General features: G+C 45.2%; 1 protein-coding gene across 21 annotated transcripts in view; it reads right to left on the reverse strand.

The window, feature by feature from the left end:
* LOC129862751 (pleckstrin homology domain-containing family A member 7-like) overlaps window positions 1-25,056 on the reverse strand; it is a 167,434-nt gene that overhangs the window by 50,162 nt on the left and 92,216 nt on the right. For all 21 annotated transcript variants that reach the window (XM_055934680.1, XM_055934685.1, XM_055934684.1 and 18 more), the window contains 3 exons: window positions 20,358-20,472; window positions 5,378-5,482; window positions 3,874-3,946 (listed from right to left, as the gene is read on the reverse strand). In XM_055934680.1, coding sequence (XP_055790655.1) covers window positions 3,874-3,946; window positions 5,378-5,482; window positions 20,358-20,472 — 293 coding nt within the window. The remainder of the gene's footprint in view (window positions 1-3,873; window positions 3,947-5,377; window positions 5,483-20,357; window positions 20,473-25,056) is intronic.

Consider the following 25,056-nt stretch of genomic DNA (forward strand, 5'->3'; position numbering starts at 1 on the left):
ATGGATACCTCAATTACAGAACAATAATTAACTGTACACTCTCCAACACAAAAAGGCCTGTGGTGCGGACGGTATTTTAAATGAAATGATCAAATATACAGACTACATATTCAAATTAACTATACTCTTCAACATTATCCTCACTGTAGGTATTTTCCACGATATTTGGAACAAAGGATTGATCACACCAATCTATAAAAATGGAGACAAATTTGATCCAAATAATTAGAGGAATTTGCGTTAACAGCACATTCTCTGCAGTATCATAAATAGCAGACTACTTAATTTCCTTGATGAACACAACGTCCTGAGCAGAAGCCAGATTGGATTTCTAACAAATTACCGCTTGACAGACCACATTTATACCCGCCACACTCTAATTGACAAACAAGTAGACCAAAACAAAGGCAAAATGTACAAATTTTTCGGCACAACGGTATTTTTTTAATAAACTAATACAAAGTGGTATCGGAGGGAAATCATACACTAAAAACAAACGTGCAGGTCAAATTGGCAACAAGCAAACAGACGTCTTCTCTCAGAGACGTGGAGTGAAACAGGGCTGCTCAATAAGTCCAACACTATTTAACATCTACATGAATGAATTGGCAAAAAAAACAGTAGAAGAATGTGCAGCACCTGGTTTCACCCTACCCGACGCTGAAATCAAGTGTCTGCTGTACGCACGTGACCTGGTGCTGCTGTCTGCCGCTAAGGAGGGCTTACAGCAGCATCTAGATCATAGGCACAGGTTCTGTCAGACCTGGGCTCAGACAGTAAACCTAAAATAAAATACAAATATAATGATATTCCAAAATAGGTCCGGAAATCAGGATGACAAATATAAATTCTATTTGGACACTGTTCTATTTTGAACACACCAAAAAAAACGACACGTATCTAGGACTAAATATCAGCGACACTGGTAGCTTTCACAGGTAGCTTTCACAGGTAGCTTTCACAGCTGAGAGACAAAGGAAGAAAAGCATTCTATGCTTTAAAATAGAACCAATTGCTCTAAAGGGTCACGAAGTATGGGGTCCACTCTCCAATAACAAATTCAGCAAATGGGACAAATCCAATCAAAATACTGCATGCTGAGTTTTGTAAGATTGTATTGCAAGTGCAAAGAAATACTCAAAAAATAACACATGTAAGAGCAGAATTGGGCCATACAACCCCCCCCCCTCTATTCGAAATGAAGAAAAAAAAAGCCATCTAAAATCAAGTGACCCTAAAACATTTCATCACTCAACCCTACAATGTCAAGAGATTAAACCAGAGAAGAGTTCCCTCAGTCAGCTGGTTCTGAGGCTCAGTTCACTAACCCAAACCAACCCCATAGAGTCTCAGGACAGCACTCAAATCTGGCTCAACCAAATCATCACAAAGCAAAAAAATATATATAAAAATCAAAGAAAGCTTCAATGCTATTTGGCTCTAAACAGACAGTAACATGGTAGCAGACTATCTGACCACTGTGACTGATAGAAGAACTGAGGAAAACACTGACTAGCTACAGACTCCGTGAGAACAGTCTGGCTATAGAGACTGGTCGTCACAGGCAAACCTGGCTGCCCAGAGAGGACAGGCTGTGCTCACTCTGCTCCAGGGGAGAGGTAGAGAGCGAGCTGCATTTTCTATTCCACAGTGACAAATACTCAGACCGAAGAGAATCTTTCCCAAAATGATCATTCGGTACAAAGAATTTGAAACTATAAAATGCAATCCAATATTTATTGAGTGAAAAGGCAAAATGTGCAGCTTAGGCCACAACCTGAGGAGAAGCCACTGAAAAGTGCAACGTCAATAATATTTCCCATTTAGTTTTGTTTAGGCTTTCACGCCACGTCATGTTGAAAATGGTCTACTACTTGCTTTAATGTATTGTTATTTTCATTCATATCGTTGTTGTAGCTGCTGTTAATTGAAAACCCATTTCCACAACTGCTACTATTATTGACGCCTTATTGCCGTTTTTTTGTTATATGTCTACTTTGACAATGTAAGTCATTTAACTTGCTATGTCAAGAAAGTCTACTGCATTGAGAGAGAGAGATAGACAGAGGAGAAACAGAGATACATAGAGAGAGAGAGAGGGGTGGGAGAGAGATGTCACTTACGACCCACTAATCATTTTGGATAGTAAAAAAAACTCCCCTCCCCCGACACCCATGTGGCAGTACTCTGTCAAACCACTAACCCCCCCTTATCCAAACTGGCACTACACTGCCACTCCACAAAATCGATCTCCGCCCATCCAGTTGGCATTGGCCGGGTTCATACCACGGCCGTCCTCTGCCAGGTTTGGCATCAGTGTCATGCCACTGTGTGCCCCTTCTGACACTAGAGCCTGGTCATATCTTAATTAGCTCACACTGCTATAAATAAAAAGGGACAACTCTCATGGGGGGAGTGTTTCCACCGCTGCACATTGTGACAGAGTGCTAGAATTTGTGTGTGTGTGTGTGTGTGTGTGTGTGTGTGTGTGTGTGTGTGTGTGTGTGTGTGTGTGTGTGTGTGTGTGTGTGTGTGTGTGTGTGTGTGTGTGTGTGTGTGTGTGTGTGTGTGTGTGTGTGTGTGTGTGTGTGTGTGTGTGTGTGTGCGAAAACATGTGGTCGTGTGTGTGGTGGATTGGAATGTTTGGTTGATAAGTGAAGGCGGGGGTGGGGGGGGGGTTGGATTAAAGAGTAATTGGTTAAAAATAAATTCAAGGAGCTTTGGAGGAGAAATTCTCCACATGGGGCCTCGTCCTTTTATCTGCCCACACATACACACCTTAACGCAGAGAAATGAACAGATTAATAGAGCGAGAAACAGGGAAAGAGTCGATGGCGGCCGAAATAGACTTGGAGTAAAATGGGAGTAGGATGAAGATGAAGAGAGGGGAGAGAGAGGGAGAAAGATGGAGGAAGAGGGTGAGAGAGCGGGGGAAGGAGTAAAAGTGAAAGAGTAAGTGAGCGAGAGGGGGTTAGACAGCAAGAGAGTGACACAGGGAGAGATAGTGAAGGCGAGAGAAAAATGAAGAGCGAGACCTCGGAACACAGATTAACCACTGATTAAACTTCTGGCTCCCTCATCAACTCCAGACATTCTGGTTCCAATCTCTTACATAACGCTCTCCTAACGTTAAGGCAACATTGAGAATGGTTCAGATGTGGGACAGTGTCTGGGGTTCAGGAGAGTCCGTGTCCCAAATGCCACCCTATTCTCGGAGTAGTGCACTACTTCTCCTGTATAGTTCACTACTTTTGACCACAAGTATAGTACTAAACAGGGCACAGAGTGCCATTTGGGACTCACCCATAGACTACCAGGGGTCTGGAATGATGAGCGCTCGTTGGCGTCGCCAAGATGTGGCAAGAACAAACACGGTGAGATTAAACCAAAGTACAAAGTGTAATGAGTATCCGTGTGGTTTATTTCCAGGCTCGTTCGGCAAACCCTTTCACTCACAAGGCCCAGCCAAGATCCCAGATTGCCGTCTAGTCTCGAGAAAGGCCCTTTTATGAAACCTTGACTATAAATAGCTTCCGTTGTTCTCCAATTTGGCCTCTCTTCTATCTCAGCCAATAGGACATGATGATGTGTTCAAATCAGATCAACATCATCCCAGTTTTGCTCTGTACTGGAAGTAGTCCATCTTGAAAACTTTACCGCTGACTTACAATTTAGATTTTTTTGGGTGTGTGTGTGGTGGGGGGGGGGGGGGGGGGGTGTATTAACAGTGGACAAATCGAACAAAACTGTCCTACGCTCACATCTTAGTGCCAGGTCAGCGGCAGAGGAAATATGCCTATGAGGTCATTAAGCCTACACTTACAGCACGAAAATACCACGTCGCATCTCCCCTACACACACAAACCATCTCACCTTTATAGTAGAACAGGCAGTAGTCAGCCAGCACAAACCACTTCCTCTTCCAAAGCCTCATTCCAGAACGGTCCTGTAAAAGAAGGCGAAGGAGAAGTCAGGCCTACACTCCTTTATTGGCCCCGCGATGCCTGCCATCGCTTTTCAAACACACTTGCAGCCAGGGGAATGATGAAAGATAGAAGGGAAAAACACACTTCAAAACAGATCACACACACGCCACACACAGTAATTAAGTGCTGCCTGTTTGAATCTTTTCCCTGGTAGGAAGAGCGTGTTCATGTCCCCATTGTCATGATAGGGAGTTTGTTTTGGAGGAAACTCATTTGGTGTTTGAATAGTGTTCCCTCAGAAGTGAGTGTGTGTGTGGTGCGTGAGTGCCTGAGAGAGAGAGAGAGAGAAAGAGAGAGAGAGAGAGAGAGAAAGAGAGAGAGAGAGAGAGAAAGAGCGTGTCTTTCTATGTGGGTGTTTGTGTGTTTCCACCGATAATGCGTGTCTGTCAGTTAAAGATATTTGCATTGTGCTTCTGTTTTCTCTTAGAGTTTTATAAAAATGTGACAGTGCTGGATTTTCCCAGTTCCAGCGAGGGCAAAGTCACATCCATCTACCTGGCAGACATAAACAGGGTTCAAAGGTCAACCCTGGAGCTCATTAAAACACTGTGTGTATCCCAAATGGTACACACTACTTCTTATTTGGTGCCCTACCTGTGACCAGCTCAAGTAAAAAGTAGTGCACTACATATGGAATAGGGTGTCATTTGGGACTGTGTACAAAAAAAACGTATACAATATGTTCCATACACCCAGCTACCAGTTTATCCAATCATGTTGTCCTACAGAAACCTATCTACCAATGAGCTCTATTCTATGAGTCTCTGTGTGTCTCTACTAACCAATCGACAGTATCCTGTAGATTCCGCAGACCTTTGTGTCAACCGATGAGCTTTGTAATCAGAGTTCCTGTTGACCAATCAACTGACAGCCTGCACACCCATGTCTATCATCTCCATTGGCTTGCTTGTCCCACTATCATCCAATCAGTATTGTCCTACAGATACCTATCAACCAATGAGCTCTATCCTGTTTTTGAAAAGCAACCCAATGCATGTCCATGTGATGTGTCCATGACCTCTGTTGCCATGGCAGCCTATGCAAGTACTTCCCAAACCTCTCCTTAGGGGTTGGGAAACACTGATAGATAGTGTGTGTGTGTGTGTGTGTGTGTGTGTGTGTGTGTGTGTGTGTGTGTGTGTGTGTGTGTGTGTGTGTGTGTGTGTGTGTGTGTGTGTGTGTGTGTGTGTGCACGTTCGTGCGTTTCAAGTTTCATTAGCCGTATGTGCCTTCGAGCGTGTTGGTATGCATACGTGTGTGTGTGTGTGTGTGCGCATTTCAAGTTTCATTAGTTGTATTAGGTGTGTGCGCCTTTGTACGTGTAGGTACGCATACGTGTGTGCGTGTATGTGTTGTGTGTGCATGTGTGTGCATGTGTGTGTGTTGCTTACCTGTTTGTAGAGCCATCCTCTCACCACCACGGGGACGTCGGGGTTCCTCTTGATGGACTGCTCTCGCTTCCCAAAACTGTGCACCCTCCCACTGGACCTGGAGCCCTATAGGACACACACATCCAGCATACTGGTTAGTTATTTCAACTTTGACCTCACCAGCCCTTACAATTTAGCTTCTACTGTTCTATCCTCAATTTCAAAATCATACTTGAAAAGGGGACACAGATCTTTTGATTTCATTGACTAGACAACTAAAAAGGTGCACGCGGCCATGCCAGTACACGACGGTCTCTTGTAGGAGAGTTGGAATACGTAGCATGATACAAAAGAAGAAATGCTGTTTGCTCGTAAAGTTAGATTATTTTTTTAAAGTTTCACGTCACACATTTTACATTATGTTCTGATTGGTTGACCCAATGCAATCAAATGAAGTTAGATTTTTAAGCAAGCGCAAAATTTGTGAATATTTGGGACAATAGTTTACCATAAGCCAAACTCTCACCCACATAAATAACAAGTGAAGAAAAAAAATGACTCCCATGAGTTTTATAGTAATACACCTCGGGAGGAACCATTTAGGGGGTGCTGGGCATTGCTCTTCTGACTAACCAGGAGGTGAGAGTTCAACTAGGTCTGACATGGCCGTTAGGGCCCATTAGCTGCTGGTAATGGTCTACAGCGGTAGTGATCATGAGCATATAGTTACAGCTGATGAGGTTATAGAGGTAGCCTATAAACAATCAAAATAAAGAAAGTCGCACACTCCACGTGAAATCTCCCAGCAACTTAATTGGTATTTAGGGTCAGACCCTGACTTTCTTTATTTTGATAGTTTCTAGTTTATTTGCCGTTAGTCAGCACCTCCACACAAACTATTTTCTGGGTGTGCGCCAGCTCATGTTATTTTTATGTTATAGAGCAGGGGTGTCAAAGTCAAATGGACGGAGGGCCAAATAAAAAATTTAGCTACAAGCCGAGGGCCGGACTGTTCGAATGTTCATTGAAAATTTTTTAAATGACGCATATAGTCTAGTGAACCTAATTGAACCTACTGAAAACCTAACAAATATATTCCAATATGATCTGTAATAGCTGTCGCTTTCCTCATCCTCAGATGAGGTGAGGAGAGAAGGATCTTCTGACCAAAATGCGGAGTCCGGGAAATATGCCATCTTTATTTATTAATAACGAAAACTGATGACACGAAAACAAGCACTTTCAAAACTTACAAAATAACAAAAAACGACGTAAAACGGAACCTGAACATAAACTTACATAGACAAACGTAAACTCACGAACAGGAACGTTACATCAAAATACACGAACAGCCAAACAGCTCCGAAAGTGAATAACATCGAACACGACGAAGACATCACAGGAGACAATCACCCACAAACAAACAGTGAGAATGCCCTACCTAAATATGACTCTTGATTAGAGGAAAATGCAAACCACCTGCCTCTAATCAAGAGCCATACCAGGCAAACCGAAACCAACATAGAAACAGATAACATAGACTGCCCACCCAAAACACATGCCCTGACCAAAAACACATAAAAACTAACATAAATAGGTCAGGACTGTTACAGTACCCCCCCCCCCCAAGGTGCGAACACCGGGCGCACCAGCACAAAGTCCAGGGGAGGGTCCGGGTGGGCAGTTGACCACGGTGGTGGTTCCGGCTCAGGACGCTGTCCCCACACCACCATAGTCACTCCCCTCTTCTTTCTACCCCTTCTACTGACCACCCTAACACTACCTCCCCCTAAATAAACATCTAGCACCGGAACAAGGGGCAGCACCGGGACAAGGGGTAGCACCGGGACAAGGGGCAGCACCAGAACAAGGGGTAGCACCAGGATAAGGACCATCACTGGAATAAGGGGCAGCACCGGGACAAGGGGCAGCACCGGGACAAGGGGCAGCACCTGGACAAGGGGCAGCACCGGGACAAGGGGCAGCACCGGGACAAGGGACAGCACCGGGACAAGGGGCAGCACCGGGACAAGGGGCAGCACCGGGACAAGGGGCAGCACCGGGACAAGGGGCAGCACCGGGACAAGGGGCAACACCGGGACAAGGGGCAACACCGGGACAAGGGGCAGATCCCGGCTGAAGGACTCTGGCAGGTCCTGTTTGGACGGCTCTGGCAGGTCCATGCAGGCTGACGGCTCTCGACGCTCATGGCAGACTGACGGCTCTCTACGCTCATGGCAGGCTGACGGCTCTCGACGCTCATGGCAGACTGACGGCTCTCTACGCTCATGGCAGGCTGACGGCTCTCGACGCTCATGGCAGGCTGACGGCTCTCGACGCTCATGGCAGACTGACGGCTCTCGACGCTCATGGCAGACTGACGGCTCTCGACGCTCATGGCAGACTGACGGCTCTAGACGCTCATTGCAGGCTGACGGCTCTCGACGCTCATGGCAGGCTGACGGCTCTCGACGCTCATGGCAGGCTGACGGCTCTCGACGCTCATGGCTCTCTGACGGCTCTGGCTGCTCATGGCTCTCTGACGGCTCTGGCTGCTCATGGCTCTCTGACGGCTCTGGCTGCTCATGGCTCTCTGACGGCTCTGGCTGCTCATGGCTCTCTGGCGGCTCTGGCAGATCCTGTCTGGTTGGCGGCTCTGGCAGATCCTGTCTGGTTGGCGGCTCTGGCAGATCCTGTCTGGTTGGCGGCTCTGGCAGATCCTGTCTGGTTGGCGGCTCTGGCAGATCCTGTCTGGCGGGCGGCTCTAGCGGCTCCTGTCTGGCTGACGGCTCTAGCGGCTCCTGTCTGGCGGATGGCTCTGTAGGCTCATGGCAGACGGGCGGCTTTGCAGGCTCATGGCAGACGGGCGGCTTTGCAGGCTCCTGGCAGACGGATGGCTCAGATGGCGCTGGGGAGACGGATGGCTCAGATGGCGCTGGGGAGACGGATGGCTCAGATGGCGCTGGGGAGACGGATGGCTCAGATGGCGCTGGGGAGACGGATGGCTCAGATGGCGCTGGGGAGACGGATGGCTCTGGCCGGATACGGCGCACTGTAGACCTGGTGCGTGGTGCCGGAACTGGAGGCACCGGGCTAATGATAAGCACCTTCCTACTAGTGCGTGGAGCAGGGACAGGGCACACTGAACTCTCAAAGCGTACTCTATACCTGGTGCGTGGTACCGGCACTGGTGGCACCTGGCTGAGGGCACGCACCTCAGGACTAGTACGGGGAGAAGTGACAGTGTGTACAGGACTTAGGAGACGCACAGGTGGCTTAGTGCGTGGGGCCGGAACTGGAGGCACTGAACTGGATACACGCACTATAGGGAGAGTGCGTGGAGGAGGAACAGGGCTCTGGAAATGCACTGGTAGCCTAGTGCGTAGTGTAGGCACTGTAGGTACTAGGCTGGGGCGGGGAGGTAGCGCCGGAAATACCGGACCGTGCAGGCGTACTGGCTCTCTTGAGCATTGAGCCTGCCCAACCTTACCTGGTTGAATGCTCCCGGTCGCCCGCCCAGTACGGGGAGGTGGAATAACCCGCACCGGGCTGTGTAGGCGAACCGGGGAAACCATGCGTAAGGCAGGTGCCATGTATGCCGGCCCGAGGAGACGCACTGGAGACCAGACGCGTTGAGCCGGCCTCATGACACCTGGCTCAATGCCCAATCTCGCCCTACCAGTGCGGGGAGGTGGAATAACCCGCACCGGCCTATGCACACGTACAGGAGACACCGTGCGCTCTACTGCGTAACACGGTGTCTGCCCGTACTCCCGCTCTCCACGGTTAGCCTGGGAAGTGGGCGCAGGTCTCCTACCTGCCCTTGGCCCATTACCCTTTAGCCCCCCCCCAAGAAATTTTTGGGATTTACTCACGGGCTTTTCGGGCTTCCGTGCAAGACGTGTCCCCTCATAATTCCGGTTCCTCTCTCCGGTAGCCTCCGCTCTCCTCAGTGCCTCCAGCTGTTCCCATGGGAGGCGATCTCTACCCGCTAGGATCTCCTCCCATGTGTAGACACCCTTTCCATCCAGAACATCGTCCCATGTCCATTGCTCCTTCTTCTGTCCCTTACTCCGTTTATTTTTCCCATACCGCTTGGTCACATTTTGTTGGTGGGTGATTCTGTAATAGCTGTCGCTTTCCTCATCCTCAGATGAGGTGAGGAGAGAAGGATCTTCTGACCAAAATGCGGAGTCCGGGAAATATGCCATCCTTATTTATTAATAACGAAAACTGATGACACGAAAACAAGCACTTTCAAAACTTACAAAATAACAAAAAACGACGTAAAACGGAACCTGAACATAAACTTACATAGACAAACGTAAACTCACGAACAGGAACGTTACATCAAAATACACGAACAGCCAAACAGCTCCGAAAGTGAATAACATCGAACACGACGAAGACATCACAGGAGACAATCACCCACAAACAAACAGTGAGAATGCCCTACCTAAATATGACTCTTGATTAGAGGAAAATGCAAACCACCTGCCTCTAATCAAGAGCCATACCAGGCAAACCGAAACCAACATAGAAACAGATAACATAGACTGCCCACCCAAAACACATGCCCTGACCAAAAACACATAAAAACTAACATAAATAGGTCAGGACTGTTACATGATCAGATAAATAAAGCAATATTTTCTTATGGCTCTGTCAGTAATCTTTAATTTTCAACAGACACAAAAGACAAATTTCCTTTATATAAAAATCCCCATAACATGAACATTAAATGAAAGAAACCGGTATTCAAGGCACCATCAGTAGCCTATATTTTCTATTTTAGCAAAAGTGGGCTAAATTTACTTCAAAGAAAAAAACAATAATAGCAATTTTCTATCATCCACTCAACTGAAATATTTTTAAAATATAATTGGATTGAAATACAATAAAATAAAGTGCAAAAATCTATTAATCAAAAACAACACTTTGTTTAAGGAGAAGTAACATGCAGTGAAAACAAATATTAAACTTTAACTTTTAAACTTGAACTGAGTAAAAACTCTAAATATGTGATTGCACAGTAATGTTCACTTGTTTGAGGTTGAGGGTGATACTTGGTGGTGTCCCATCTTTTCCACAAGTTCATCAATGTTCGGGGTAAGGCTCTGAGCTGAGGAAATCCTCAGAATTGAGTGGAGGTGTTCAGCAGTAAGTCGACTTCTGTGTGATGTTTTGTTCAGGTTCATCAAAGAAAACAGTTGTTCACACAGGTATGTGCTGCCAAACATAGACAACGTTTGAGCAGCCTGGATGCGCAGCTGGGGCATTGTGTCGGGGAGGAAACGGGCGAACTCCGCAGCACCCACTGCCGCATATTTTGCCCTCAGTGCATCATTGCATTGGAGGTCAATCAACTCCATTTGGAGGTTTGGTGGTGAGCTTTCCACGTCAACAGCAAATGGGTTACCGAGCAGTTCCAACCTGCTTTTTTGTGCTTCAAAGTCAGCAAATCGGCGTCGAAAGTCAGCGGCAAGCATACCTATTTTATCAGCCAACTGTGCGCTCGGGAACGCACTGGTAGAGAGCTTCTCTTTCATGGTCTGGCAGCTGGGAAAGTGGCTCAAATTTTCTTTCCGCATCTGCGTCTCCCACAGAGTCAGTTTGGTTTTAAATGCCTTCACTGTACTGTACATATCAGAGATGACATGATCCCGACCCTGCAGCTGCAAGTTCATTGCATTCAGATGACTCGTAATGTCACACAGAAAAGAGATTTCACACAGAAACATTTCGTCTCGGAGTTGTGTTGTGTCTTTCCCTTTGCTGTCCAAGAACAGACAAATCTCCTCACGAAGCTCGAAACATCTTTGAAGCACCTTTCCCTGGCTTAGCCATCGCACCTCTGTGTGATAAGGCAAATCACCATGCTCCGTTTCTAACTCCGTCAGAAATGCCTTGAACTGGCGGTGATTCAAACCTTTGGCTCTGATAAAGTTAACTGTGCGCGTGATGATGCTCATTACATGCTCCATTTTCAAGGCTTTACCGCACAACGCTTCCTGGTGTATGATACAATGATAAGCTGTCAGCTCACCTGTCGCGTTTTCCTCTTGCATCTTTTCCCGTATCTTCGCCACCAGTCCGCTCCTGTGTCCACACATCGCAGGTGCTCCGTCGGTTGTCAAACCCACGAGTTTTTCCCAAGGCAGCTCCATCTCATTTACACATCTTGACACCTCTTCATACAAATCATGCCCCGTAGTTGTGCCATGCATAGGACGTAAAGCCAAAAACTCCTCTGTCACGCTTAGGCTGGAGTCCACTCCGCGGATGAAAATTGACAACTGGGCAATGTCAGAAATGTCGGTGCTCTCATCCACAGCCAAGGAATATGCAATGAAATCTTTTCCCTTTTTCACAAGCTGCTCTTTTAGATTGATGGACAACTGGTCTACTCTCTCGGCAATGGTGTTTCTGCTCAGACTCACATTTAAAAAGAGTTACCTTTTTTCTGGGCAAACTTCGTCACAAACTTTAATCATGCAGTTTTTGATGAAATCCCCCTCCGTAAATGGCCGGGCTGATTTAGCGATCTCTTCTGCCAAAATAAAACTGGCCTTGTGATTTGGCTTTTTTGAACAGAGCCTGTCGAGATTTGAGGCCTCGTTTTAATTCCTCTGCCTTTTGTAGCCTTTGTTCCATGTCCATATTCTTGTTTTTGTCCGCGTGTTTCGTTTCATAATGTCGTCTCAGATTATACTCTTTCAGTACCGCCACACTTTCTCCACACAGAAGACACACAGGTTTTCCAGCTACCTCCGTGAACATATACTCCGACTCCCACCTTGTTTGAAACCCCCGGTTCTCAGTGTCCACCTTCCGTTTTGCCATTTTTGATGGGTATCTGAAAGTTAATTTTACTGTGATGCTGACGACTGCTGTGCCAATAAATATTGAAATGAAGCAGCCTACTGCTCGGTGCGTCACCGTTGCATTGTGGGAAATGTAGTATTGGTGCGTGTAAAAGATCTGCGGGCTGCCGGCTTGCTGCGGTCTGCGGGCCGGTTCTAATAATAAATCAAGATCATCCCAGGGGCCGTAAAAAACCTTCTCGCGGGCCGGATGTGGCCCGCGGGCCTTGACTCTGACATATGTGTTATAGAGGTAACCGTCAACAGGACAGCTTGTGGAGGCTGAATGATGCCCTCCGGGTTGCGTGTGTCTGTGTGATCCCCTCCGTTGGTGAAGATCGATTCGTCGGCCATTAGTGAGACACAGCTGCTGGGTAAGGGCCATGAATCAACCACACATGCGCCACACACACACACAAGTGGAAGGTTGACGATACCAACATACAGACACAATACATTCATGGAAACACACAGACACGTATGCACACACAGACACGTATGCACACACACACGTATGCACACACACACGTATGCACACACACACACACACACACACACACGTATGCACACACACACACACGTACACACACACACACAACTCTAGGGCTGTCCCTGACGAAAAAAATAATAATCTTGGTCGAAAGAGTCATCCTATTCTTTCGACCAATCGACGGGTTGAAATGTTTAAATACGTATTTTTCCATATATAGACAGACACACGCTTGATTGAAATGCATTCCAGGTGACTACCTCGTGAAGCTGGTTGAGAGAATGCCAAGAGTGTGCAACGCTGTCATCAAGGCAAAGGGTGGCTACTTTGAAGAATCTCAAATACAAAAATATATTATGATTTGTTTAACACTTTTTTTGGTTACTAAATGATTCCATATGTGTTATTTCACAGTGTTGATGTCTTCACTATTATTCTACAATGTAGAAAATAGTCAAAATAAAGAAAAACCCTTGAATGAGTCGGTGTCCAAACTTTTGACTGGTAGTGTATGTGGATGATTTATAGAGCCAGGCACATTTAACAGTTAGGCAATTGAAAATAGACCTAATTTCCTCTCTCCTCAATTTTCTTAGACAATTAGGCTAAGGCAAGGGCTGTTTCCTTGTCTCTGCTGCCTTCGCTGCATTGTTCTCAACCCCAACACGCTGGTTAACTTTGCTATTATGCACATAGCAACATAGGGAAAGGCCCCATATTCTACGGCGCACTGAAGATTGTTTCAGAACCACGGACAGCGACGGTATCCAACGCGGGGGAAATCGCATTTGTTATAAAGTAATACTAGATTTATTAGTGTTGTACCATTATTTTTGGGGATAAAATATCCATTTACAATTTCAGTATCACGTCTTAGAATTATGGACTGTGCCATTCCCTTGGCCTCCGCAATGGATTAGTCCACTGACACAGGTGCGAATCAGACAGCTGTCTTGTGCGCCATGAAAAAAAAACTAAAATAGTGACCGCTCGACTAAAGAGATCTCGGTCGACCAAATAGGGTCAGCCCTATCACACGCACCAGCCACAAGTCATACATACAGTACATACAAACAGAGACAGACGGACAGCAATTCACATGCTTAAAGTTCCTCAAATGCATTCACATACACACACACCGAAGCATTAATGGAATGTGCCACATTCAAATATAGTCTGGGTCCATCTGTTGATGGGATGGACGTGATTTAACTCCGTGGAGCTGTGTATGCATGCATCCCTATGACCTGAATTATAACCTACTACTCAGTACTGTAATGAACCACTGAAGAAAAGGGAGCGAAGCGTATCATTTATGCAGCATGGACCGCGGTACGACATGTGCGTGTGGGGGGGTGGGGGTGGGGCCGTCGTTGACCGACACCTCTTGACGTCAGAGTTCGACGTCATGTGGTCCCTCTCCGTCCCCTCGCTGAACTGCAACACTCGTCATTCCAGTACCTTAATTGCAGCGTTAAACGAGCCTATCAACATCACAAATCACCTAGCAAAGCCCCACTCAACTCCCCTGGCATGTCAGTGACATGACGTGAGGCAAGCCGTGTGTGTGTGTGTATAGAGTACACTACAGGCCGTGACGTATCCTGTACCTTACACACACCACCTCCCTCACACACACACACACACACACACACACACACACGCCACCTCCCACACACACACACACACACCACCTCCCCCCCACACACACACACCACCTCCCACACACCACCTCCCACACACACACACACAGACTCCCATCATTTCTATCCCAAACCTGAGCAGGGTGTTACGGCTGAGGGGTTTGGTTTAACTGGCGGGATGTGACGGCTACAAGTGCTTTAGTGGCGTTGTGGGAAGCTCAAGGGCGCTGGCGCTACAGCTGGTGGGAAGGTGTCTAATTACACGATTATAAGAACCACTGCTGACCAAGCGTGGAAGGTAGACACTAAAACGGCAGAAGAGCTGTCACAACAGATTCCCTTGTCTACGTAGTGTAATATAGTCTATTTTAAGGCCGGGTAAACTCGTGGAAATATGGGAGTGATATTGGTGCCAACAGAAATGTAATTTGTTGGCACTTACTGTATATCACACCATACAATAGTGTCTCTAATGTAAGATTCAGTTTTTGTCAGTGAAAGGCTATAGACTGCGCATTCGGAAAGTATTCAGACTTCATTTCCCCCACCTTTTGTTATGTTACAGACTTATTCTAAAATGTATATTTAAAAAATCCCCCTCAATCTACACACAATACCCCATAACGGCAAAGCAAAAACTGGGTTAGAATTTTTAAAATTAATTTATGGGGGAAAAAATTGAAAAAAAACTTTACTCAGTACTTTGTTGAAGCACCATTGGCAGGAATTACAGCCTTGAGTTTTCTTATGTATGACGCTACAAGCTTGGCACACCTGTATTTGGGGAGTTTCTCCCATTCTTATCTGCAGATCCTCTCAAGCTCCTTCAGGTTGGATGGGAAGCGTCGCTACACAGATATTTTCAGGTCTCTCCAGAAGAGGTTGGATCGGGTTCAAGTCCGGGCTCTGCCTGGGCCACTCAAGGACAGAGACTCAGAGACTTGTCCCGAAGCCACTCTTGCGTGGTCTTGGCTGTGTGCTTAGGGTCCTTGTCCTGTTGGAAGGTGAACCTTTGTCCCAGTGAGGTCCTGAGCGCTCTGCAGCAGGTTTTCATTAAGGATCTCTGTACTTTGCTCTGTTCATCTTTCCCTCGATCCTGACTAGTCTCCCAGTCCCTGCTGCTGAAAAACATCCCCACAGCATGATGCTGCCACCAACATGCTTCACTGTAGGGTTGGCACCAGGTTCTCTCCAGACATGATGCTTGGCATTCAGGCCAAATAGTTCAATCTTGGTTTCATCAGACCAGAGAATCTTGTTTCTCATGGTCTGCGAGTCCTTCAGGAGCCTTTTGGTAAACTCCAAGTGGGCTGTCATGTGCTTTTTACTGAGGAGTGGCTTCCATCTAGCCACTCTACCATAAAAGCCTGATTGGTGTAGTGCTGCAGAGACGGTTGTCCTTCTGGAAGGTTCTCCCATCTCCACAGAGGAACTCTAAAGCTCTGTCAGAGTGACCATTGGGTTCTTGGTCACCTCCTTGATCAAGGCCCTTCTCCCTCGATTGCTCAGTTTGGCTGGGCAGCCAGCTCTAGGAAGAGTCTTGGTGGTTCCAAACTTTTTCCATTTAAGAATGATGGAGGCCACTTGGGGACAGTCAATGCTGCAGAAATGTTTTGGTACCCTTCTCCAGATCTGTGCCTCGACACAATCCTGTCTCGGAGCTCTACGGACAATTCCTTCGACCTCATGGCTTGGTTTTTGCTCTGACATGCACTGTCAACTGTGGAACCTTATATAGACAGGTGTGTGCCTTTCCAAATCATGTCCATGCGTGTTTAACATGCGTGTTTGTGTTGATGCCATTAAGTGAATGTTTTCTCTTTTTTTTAAAGAATTTTTGCGTGTGCCTTTCCAAATCAACTCCATTGAATTGACCACAGGCGGACTACAATCAAGTTGTAGAAACATCTCAAGGATGATCAATGGAAACAGGATGCACCTGAGCTCAATTTCGAGTCTCATGGTAAAGGGTCTGAATACTTATGTAAATAAGGTATTTCTGAAAACCTGTTTCGCTAGGTCATTATGTGGTATTGTGTGTAGATTAATGAGATTTTTTTTATTTAAAAAAAATACATTTTAGAATAAGGCTGTAACGTAACAAAATGGGGGGGAAAGGAAGGGGTCTGAATACTTTTCCCAAATGCACCGTACACGCTACATACTCTTTGCAGTCTGTTTCAGTATGTATGTGTCTGCAATTTACTATGTGGTGACAATACCGTCACACTGCCTTGAAGAGTTTGAAGAGAAGAAATCTCTTTGACAAAGAATTGGGAACCATCCCTTTGACAACAGCATATGGGAACCGTCTGGCACAGACACATTGGTGCTTATTTTCAGGAATGCGAGCGACGAAACAAAAGTGTAATGAATACCTGTTCTAGCTCACCGATTTGTTGTTGTTGTTGTTGTTGTCTTAATGTCGTAACAGCACACACACAGAGGAAAAGCATGACTCATGCTTCTGGAAACTGATGCAGCGGTTTAGTGCTGATGTTCATCAGTAAAGCAAAGGATATTGCTTGATCCCTTATGGAGGGAGGGGGTGGGGAATGGGTGGGATCACCTGGGTTGCATCCCAAATGGCACCCTATCCTCTATACAGTGCACTACTTTTGTACTGCACTATAAAGGGAATAGGGTTACGGTGGCGAAAAGCTGTGGTCTCTCATCATGGTAACTGATGAGCCCCAGTGTGATGGATGCCCGATCCTCTCCCTGTGTGCCACATTCAATCATAGTCTGGGTCCACCTGTTGATGTGGTGGACATGATTTACCTCTGTTTAGTGGTGTGTGTGTGTGTGTGTGCCTAAGAAATAGAAGCAGTGTGTGTGTGTGTGCTCTCCCATCCTCTGCCAAAGAGAGGGAGATATGGAGCAAAAGAGAGAGAGCGAGAGAGCGAGAGAAAGGAATGAGCGAGAGCTCATTTCATGCTAATGCTACAGTAGCCTGTTCTCTTGGCTTTACGCAAAAGCCTTAAAGGAATATGGGGAAGGAATGCCACTAAGACCAGTCTTCAAAATGAAAGTTAGGTAGTAAATCGCCTTTCAAGCTATAAATGGGGCGGGGGGGTGAGGATCAGGTGTATCCCACCTGCGGCTTGAAATGGGCTTGACTGTTCTGCCGGGGTCACAGTAGAGCCTGGAGAGACGGCCCCGAGCTTGTTATGTTGAGCCACACACAACTTGTCATTCGTCAGACACCTGACACACAAACAGGCACATATTTTACACTTGACACACACAAAACGCACACACACACACACACACACACACACTCTTGCCCTGTCACATTCACCCTCAACCTGCACAATTCCATAAACACACAGTCCCCGTCTAATTCCGTCAGATCCACACGTCTAACTTTCCCCCTCGGAGGTCTGCGACATTAATTAATCCAGCCTCCTACGGGCAGACAGAAGCCCCCCTCCTCTCCACTGTCTGGTGGCTTTTAATGGAGGCTTGGTCAAAGGTGTGTGAGAGCAGCCCCCCTAGCCATTCATCATCGCCTAATGCCAGTCGTTAATTACTTTTCCCTATAAATAGTCCCCGACCGATAAATCGGTTGACCAATACTGTCGGCAGATATTAGCCATTCACAGAAATATTTGTATCGGTCTTTATTACACAGATAAAGAGCCGATATTATATACAGTGTCGGTCAAAAGTTTGGACACACCTACTCATTCAAGGGTTTTTCTGTATTTGGACTATTTTCTACATTTGTAGAATAATAGCGAAGACATCAAAACTATGAAATAACACATATGGAATCTTGTAATAACCAAAAAAGTGTTTAACAAATCAAAATATATTTGAGATTCTTCAAAGTAGCCACCCTTTGCCTTGACAGCTTTGCACACTCTTGGCATTATCTCAACCAGCTTCATGAGGTAGTCACCTGGAATGCATTTCAATTAACAGGTATGCCTTGCTAAAAATTAATGTGTGGAATTTCTTTCCTTCTTAATGTGTTTGAGCCAATCAGTTGCGTTGTGACAAGGTAGGGGTGGTATACAGAAGATATTCCTATTTGGTAAAAGACCAAGTCCATATTATGGCAAGAACAGCTCAAATAAGCAAAGAGAAAAAACAGTCCATTATTACTTTAAGACATGAAGTTCAGTCAATAGGGAACATTTCAAGAACTTTGAAAGTTTCTTCAAGTGAGGTCGCAAAAACCATCAAGCGCTATGATGAAACTGACTCTCATGAGAACCGCCACGAGAAAGGAAGACCCAGAGTTTCCTCTGCTGCAGAGGATACGTTCATTCGAGTTACCAGCCTCAGAAATTGCAGCCCAAATAAATGCTTCACAGAGATAAAGTAACAGACACATCAACATCAACTGTTCAGAGGAGACTGCGTGAATCAGGCCTTCATGGTCGAATTGCTGCAATGAAATTATTACTAAAAGACACCAATAAGAAGAAGAGACTTGCCAAGAAACACGAGCAATGGACATTAGATTGGTGGAAATCTGTCCTTTGGTCTGATGATTCCAAATTTGAGATTTCTGGTTCCAACCGCCGTGTCTTTGTGAGACGCAGAGTAGGTGAACGGATGATCTCTGCATGTGTGGTTCCTACCGTGAAGCATGGAGGAGGAGGTGTGCTGGTGACAATGTCTGTGATTTATTTAGAATTGAAGGCACAATTAACCAGCATGGCTACCACAGCATCCTGCTACGATATGCCACCCCATCTGGTTTGCGCACCTCCAGGCTGTGTAAGGGCTATTTGACCAAGAAGGGGAGTGATGGAGTGCTGCATTAGATAACCTGGCCTCCACAAATCACCCAACCTCAACCGAATTGAGATGGTTTGGGATGAGTTGGACCGCAGAGTGAAGGAAAAGCAGCTTACAAGGGCTCAGCATATGTGGGAACTCCTTGAGGACGGTTGGAAAAACATTCCAGGTGAAGCTGGTTGAGAGAATGCCAAGCGTGTGCAAATCTGTCAAGGCAAAGGGTGGCGACTTTGAAGAATCTAAAATATATTTTGATATCTTTAACACTTTTTTTACTACATGATTCCATATGTGTTATTTCTTAGTTGTGATGTCTTAATTATTCTACAATGTAGAAAATTGAAAAAAAAAAAAAAGAAAAGAAAAAAAGAAGATAAACACTGGATTGAGTAGGTGTGTCCAAACTTTTGACTGGTACATAAAATAAACAAATACGTATCCTCATTTGCAGTCATAAAAAATAAATAAAATTCAATGGTTTCCTGAAGAGGGCGCTCTACGAGCTGCTGGTTGAACATTATTCAGCCCTAGGTCACAATGTGAGAGAGATTAGGCATTGTGGTTTGATGGTGAGTAGCTTGCCACAGCCAGCTAATTTTTATCCACTGCCATACAGTAGATAAACAACTTTTTAGGTACAACTTAAAGATGTGTAAGTTGTACCTAAAAAGGTAAACTAAACTAGTTTTACTGCCATAGTTATAGAGGATATACAGTTGAAGTCGGAAGTTTACATACACCTTAGCCAAATACATTTGAACTCAGTTTTTCACAATTCCTGACATTTAATCAGGAATAAAAATAAAATTCTCTGTCTTAGGTCAGTTAGGATAACCACGTTATTTTAAGAGACTCCGTTCTTTACTGTGCGGCGCCAGTCAAGTTCATATAGACTAAACCATCCATCGTCTGTCACGTCACGATGTCGTCACCATCAACAACGGCAGTCAATCATCGTCGATAGACAAGGCTTTCGTAATATATACGGGATAGACATGGTATACATCGTACAGCGAAATGCTTATTTACGCGTTCCTTCTTGGCAATGCTACAATAAGACATAATTAAAGACAAGTAAATGGCTCAGTAGAATACATTTTTTAGCATAGGTATAATACAGGAAGGCCAGGACAGAAACAGAAACAGAAATGCTCCGTATCGTTCGTGCTTCAAAAAGATAACGTCATTTCAAAACGTCATGTCAAATTTGAGAGGATTGGGAGAGAATAAATCAATAAGGTTTTGGGACTGACCTTTGACCCCGAGGTGGTGTCCACGGTGGAGGTGGTGACGGCGGTGGAAGCCTCGCTGATGGTGCTGGAGGGCCGCAGGTCGGCTTGCTGGGGGTTTGACATGCGGCCGCCGGGCCTGGTGAGAAACAGAGACAGCAGCACAGGGTCACACAGAGCAGACATGACCGGGTGTGTGTCTATTAAGACACCTTCAGAGAGACAAACTGGGTGTGTGTGTGTGTGTGTGTGTGTGTGTGTGTGTGTGTGTGTGTGTGTGTGTGTGTGTGTGTGTGTGTGTGTGTGTGTGTGTGTGTGTGTGTGTGTGTGTGTGTGTGTGTGTGTACACAGAGTGTCATTGAGACACCCGGTAGAGGATGCGACTCCACACACACACACGACTCCGTTGACTGAGCACACACCCTGGAGGCCAAGGACAGAATGGTGTTCTGTGGAGATGAGCCCTTTTGTCTGCACTTTCACCAGAACAGCTCTCTTTCAAGCCTCAGGGCCCATGTTCCTAACAAGTGCTGATATCTAGGATCAGTTTCGCCTTTTAGGCCATAATGAATAAGTTTACATGGACAGGAGGGGACCTGATCTGAGACGCTTTATGAACAGGCCCAGGTTAGCAATCCTTGCACTCAATATCAATAAATATATGGGCATGCCGAATAATGTATCATTATTACTAAAAGTCAGAGCACAGGTTGACTTCATCAGAAAGGAATCAATCTAAAAGGTTCTTCATTGTCCTCTCTGACGGGGGTCCTCTACCCTTACACCTAATTTACACCTTCCGCTTCGTCCGCTAGGTTCGCTTAAACAAAAAGATGCAATCTGCACATGTCCCCACGGACTCCGAAATCTCTGCATCCACAGGACACTTTTCACGGGAGGTGTGCAAATGCGGACCCCTGTGTGGACAGGAGTGGAAGTTCAATTGAAGTCGAAAGTATAAATTGCCGCTCCCAACACAAAGGTTACCCACGGGGCAGTGCAATTCATCAAACGCCACAAATCTAGTTCACGCTATGATTTAATATTTTTCCAGTATTTTACAAAGGTTCCATGCTGAGAATAAATCCCTTTTCTCCCGGGTAACCTGGTATTTCCCGACAAAACCAGAAGTGTCATTCAAAAGCATTACAAAGCAAATAAATGTCTGGATTTTATTAGAGCTTTGATCAGCATGAAAATTCAAACCTGATACTACCTGAGCCTAATGAGCCCTATATTAAATACATTTTATGAGCCCTACATTAATGCAATTGAATGGGCCCAAGCCCAAAAAAGCCATTATCCAATACATAGTTCATTCGGAAAGTATTCAGACCCCTTCACTTTTTCCACATTTTGTTACCTTATTCTAAAAAAAAAAATTTTTTTTTTAATTCAGCAATCTGCACACAATACCCCATAATAACAAAGTGAAAACAGGTTAGTAGCCATTTTTGCTACTGTATACAGTTGAAGACGGAAGTTTACATACACTTAGGTGCGAGTCATTAAAACTCGTTTTTCAACCTCTCCACAAATGTCTTGTTAACCATCTATAGTTTTGGCAAGTCAGTTAGGACATCTACTTTGTGCATGACACAAGTCATTTTTCCAACAATTGTTTACAGATTATTTCACTTATAATTCACTGTATCACAATTCCAGTGGGTCAGAAGTTTCTACAACTGTATTGGAGTCCACCTGTGGTAAACTCAAATGATTGGACATGATTTGGAAAGGCACACACCTGTCTATATAAGGTCCCACAGTTGAAAGTGCATGTCAGAGCAAAAACCAAGCCATGAGGTCGAAGGAATTGTCCGTAGGGCCCTGAGACAGGATTGTGTCGAGGCACAGAAGTGTAGTAAAAAATGTCTGCAGCATTGAAGAAGTGTACTAAAAAATGTCTGCAGCATTGAAGGTCCCCAAGAACACAGTGGCCTCCATCATTCTTAAATGGAAGAAGTTTGGAACCACCAAGACTCTACCTAGAGCTGGCAGTCCTGCCTAACTGAGCAAGGGCCTTGGTCAGGGAGGTGACCAAGAACCTGATTGACAGAGCTCCAACATTTTTCTCCCTCTTTCTCCCTCTCTTGCCCACGCTGTACTGTGAGATTTACATTGTATGAATTGGAAATGAGCTCCAAGTGATTCCAGTGTTGGCCGACCATGTCTGTGTCCAGCCATTGTTAATGTGATCTGTCGCTCTGTCCATTCCAGAGCGCAGTAGTAGCTGTCGGATGTTCGAGGGCAGGAATGAGGGTGCACTGCTGTGGATTTGTGTGCGTGCGTGCGTGCGTGCGTGCGTGCGTGCGTGCGTGTGTGTGCATGCTCCAAGGACTAATAGGTAATTTGGCTAGATCTCTATAGTGGAGTGTTTCAGAGCAAAGCACACACACCGTTTCTCAATAAAGAAACTAAATCACAAGGATTTCCAGATATGTGACGGAACGGCTCGATCTTATGTAGCAAAATTTGAAATTGTGTTTTTTTTTTTTTTTTTTTTTTTTTTTACATTGGATAAAAGTAGACTCCGAGCTAGAAAATGGTATATCATAATTATGCTTTGAACGTTGATAAACTTCACATTTGCGGAAATGTCCTTTGCATGTTTTGGTACCAACTGGAGAGCTCTTCATCTGTCTACACCCATTCAGCATCGTTCACACCCTCTTAAGCTTTAGCCCCACCCATCTCTAAGGATTCACATGTGAGGTCATGCACTAAACAACCAAAGAGTTCAAGACTGAAGGCTGGTGTATACTACGGGTATGTTAGTACATTCAATCTGGAGTGCCAGAGTGTGCTCTGGGCGTTTGTAAACTCAGAGCGTTGTCAGATTGTAAACAGCAGTCAAGCACCCAAGCTAATTGGCTAATGTTGGCTAGCTACTTCCAGACACAAATGAGAGAACAGCTCACTCTGACCATTTTACATTCCCTAGCAGAGCTGTTTAGGCTGTTTTTATGCATTGGTGACTAATTGTACTGCTGGCAACAATTTAATTACGCTTTTTTGCCAACGTTTCCTGACACCGGCCATATTCAACGGGTGTTGAGCGTTCGCAAATTTGTCAGTTATTCTGCACTCTGGCACACAGACGAGAGAGCTCTGAAATCGGAGTAGATAGCCAGAGCGATATGATATTTACCAGCTACGTCTATCAACAGTTGTCGTAGTGACATCATGAACAGTCTATTGAAATGTTTACTTGCATAGTAGAGTCTCTAAGACATGTAGCTAGATAGCTAGCTAAACAATGAACCATAATCCCAACTCATAATGTTACTACCCTGCATGAATCTGCAGGTAGCTAACAAACCAGGTTCAATGTTAGCTACCTAACATTAGGCTATAACTAGCAATGCAAATGGCTCTGAGATATGAATAATATTACTACACAGACACGTAACGTTAGCTAGCGAGCTAACAGTACACTTTAACTTGAAATGAAAACGACTTTCTGACAAAATAAAAAATGAGTAATATCTGAAAAGGTAGCTAGCAAGATTATCTTACCGTATACGCTTCTCCCTCTCTGTCACGGTTGCCCTTAGTTTGAAGATATAATCCGGAGACAGGTGTTTTATACAACAGCCTTCTGTGTGTTCTCTTTTCGAATCCCTCTGCATTTTGCAATCAAACGCCATCATTTTCTCCATCTCCTTAGCTATCATAGTCCAATTCCACTGATTTCAAAACTCGGTCCCCCAGAAAGTGGAGAGCAACACTTCTGCAGTTCTACTACGTGATACCTTTCAAAAAAGCGGCATTAGAAAGGATTCCCTACACATACTGACCAGCTCATGTTATAGACAGACGCACAGACACTCCTCTGGGGTGTCTCTCATAGGATATGGATAGAGCCAACTCATCTGTCAGGAAGTGATGCGAGGTTGTGGGCGGCTAGCCAACTAGGCCATCACCTGAGAGAAATCCTCACCTCCTCCCACAATGTACTGCGCTCTGGGCCCCTATCCACAAAGCGTCTTTGAGTAGGAGTGCTGATCTAGAATCGGTCCATACAATCTTATTCATTATGACCTAAAAGACAATATTATTATAGCTTAGCCTTAGATCAGTGGTATTCATTTAAAAAAAAAAAAAAAATTGATAAGAGATTAAAATACAATGAATTCAAAATTGTGTTTATGTAAAAATCTAAATGTTGCCATTTTAAGGTTGTGTCATTAGATTTGTGGTGGGGTTGTGTGGGGTCGCCAGAAATTCTGGAGGGAAAAAATGGGGCCCCTAAAACAGTTTGAATACCACTGCCTTAGATGAACAATCAAGCAAAACCTTTGAAGCTACTAAAACTAGAAGATAAGTGTTAAAAACTAAAGGCTCAATCAATAATAGTGACTGAAATGGAGGCAAAACAAATAAAATAAAAGGAAAATACGACTTCATTATGCGATGTGAAACAGAAACTAATATAATCACTGAAACTAAACCTACAAATGCACAAGGAGACTCACGTAACCCTTCATTTCCATAAACACAAGAAACAAATAGTCAAATCTATACATCTGCACACACAGAATTCCTCAGCGCTTCGCTGTACAGAAACCTGGTAACGCAGATCTCGCCTCTCCATCTCTGACTCAGACATTTACTTTGTCGTCATGAGGGGAAGAAAACACTTAAGGGGTGCGCATCCCCAACGGCACCCTAGTGCACTACTTTTGAGCAGAGCCCTAACCTTTACCCTAACCCTATGGGC

Source organism: Salvelinus fontinalis, chromosome 9, assembly GCF_029448725.1.
Source record: "Salvelinus fontinalis isolate EN_2023a chromosome 9, ASM2944872v1, whole genome shotgun sequence".
NCBI lineage: Eukaryota > Metazoa > Chordata > Actinopteri > Salmoniformes > Salmonidae > Salvelinus > Salvelinus fontinalis.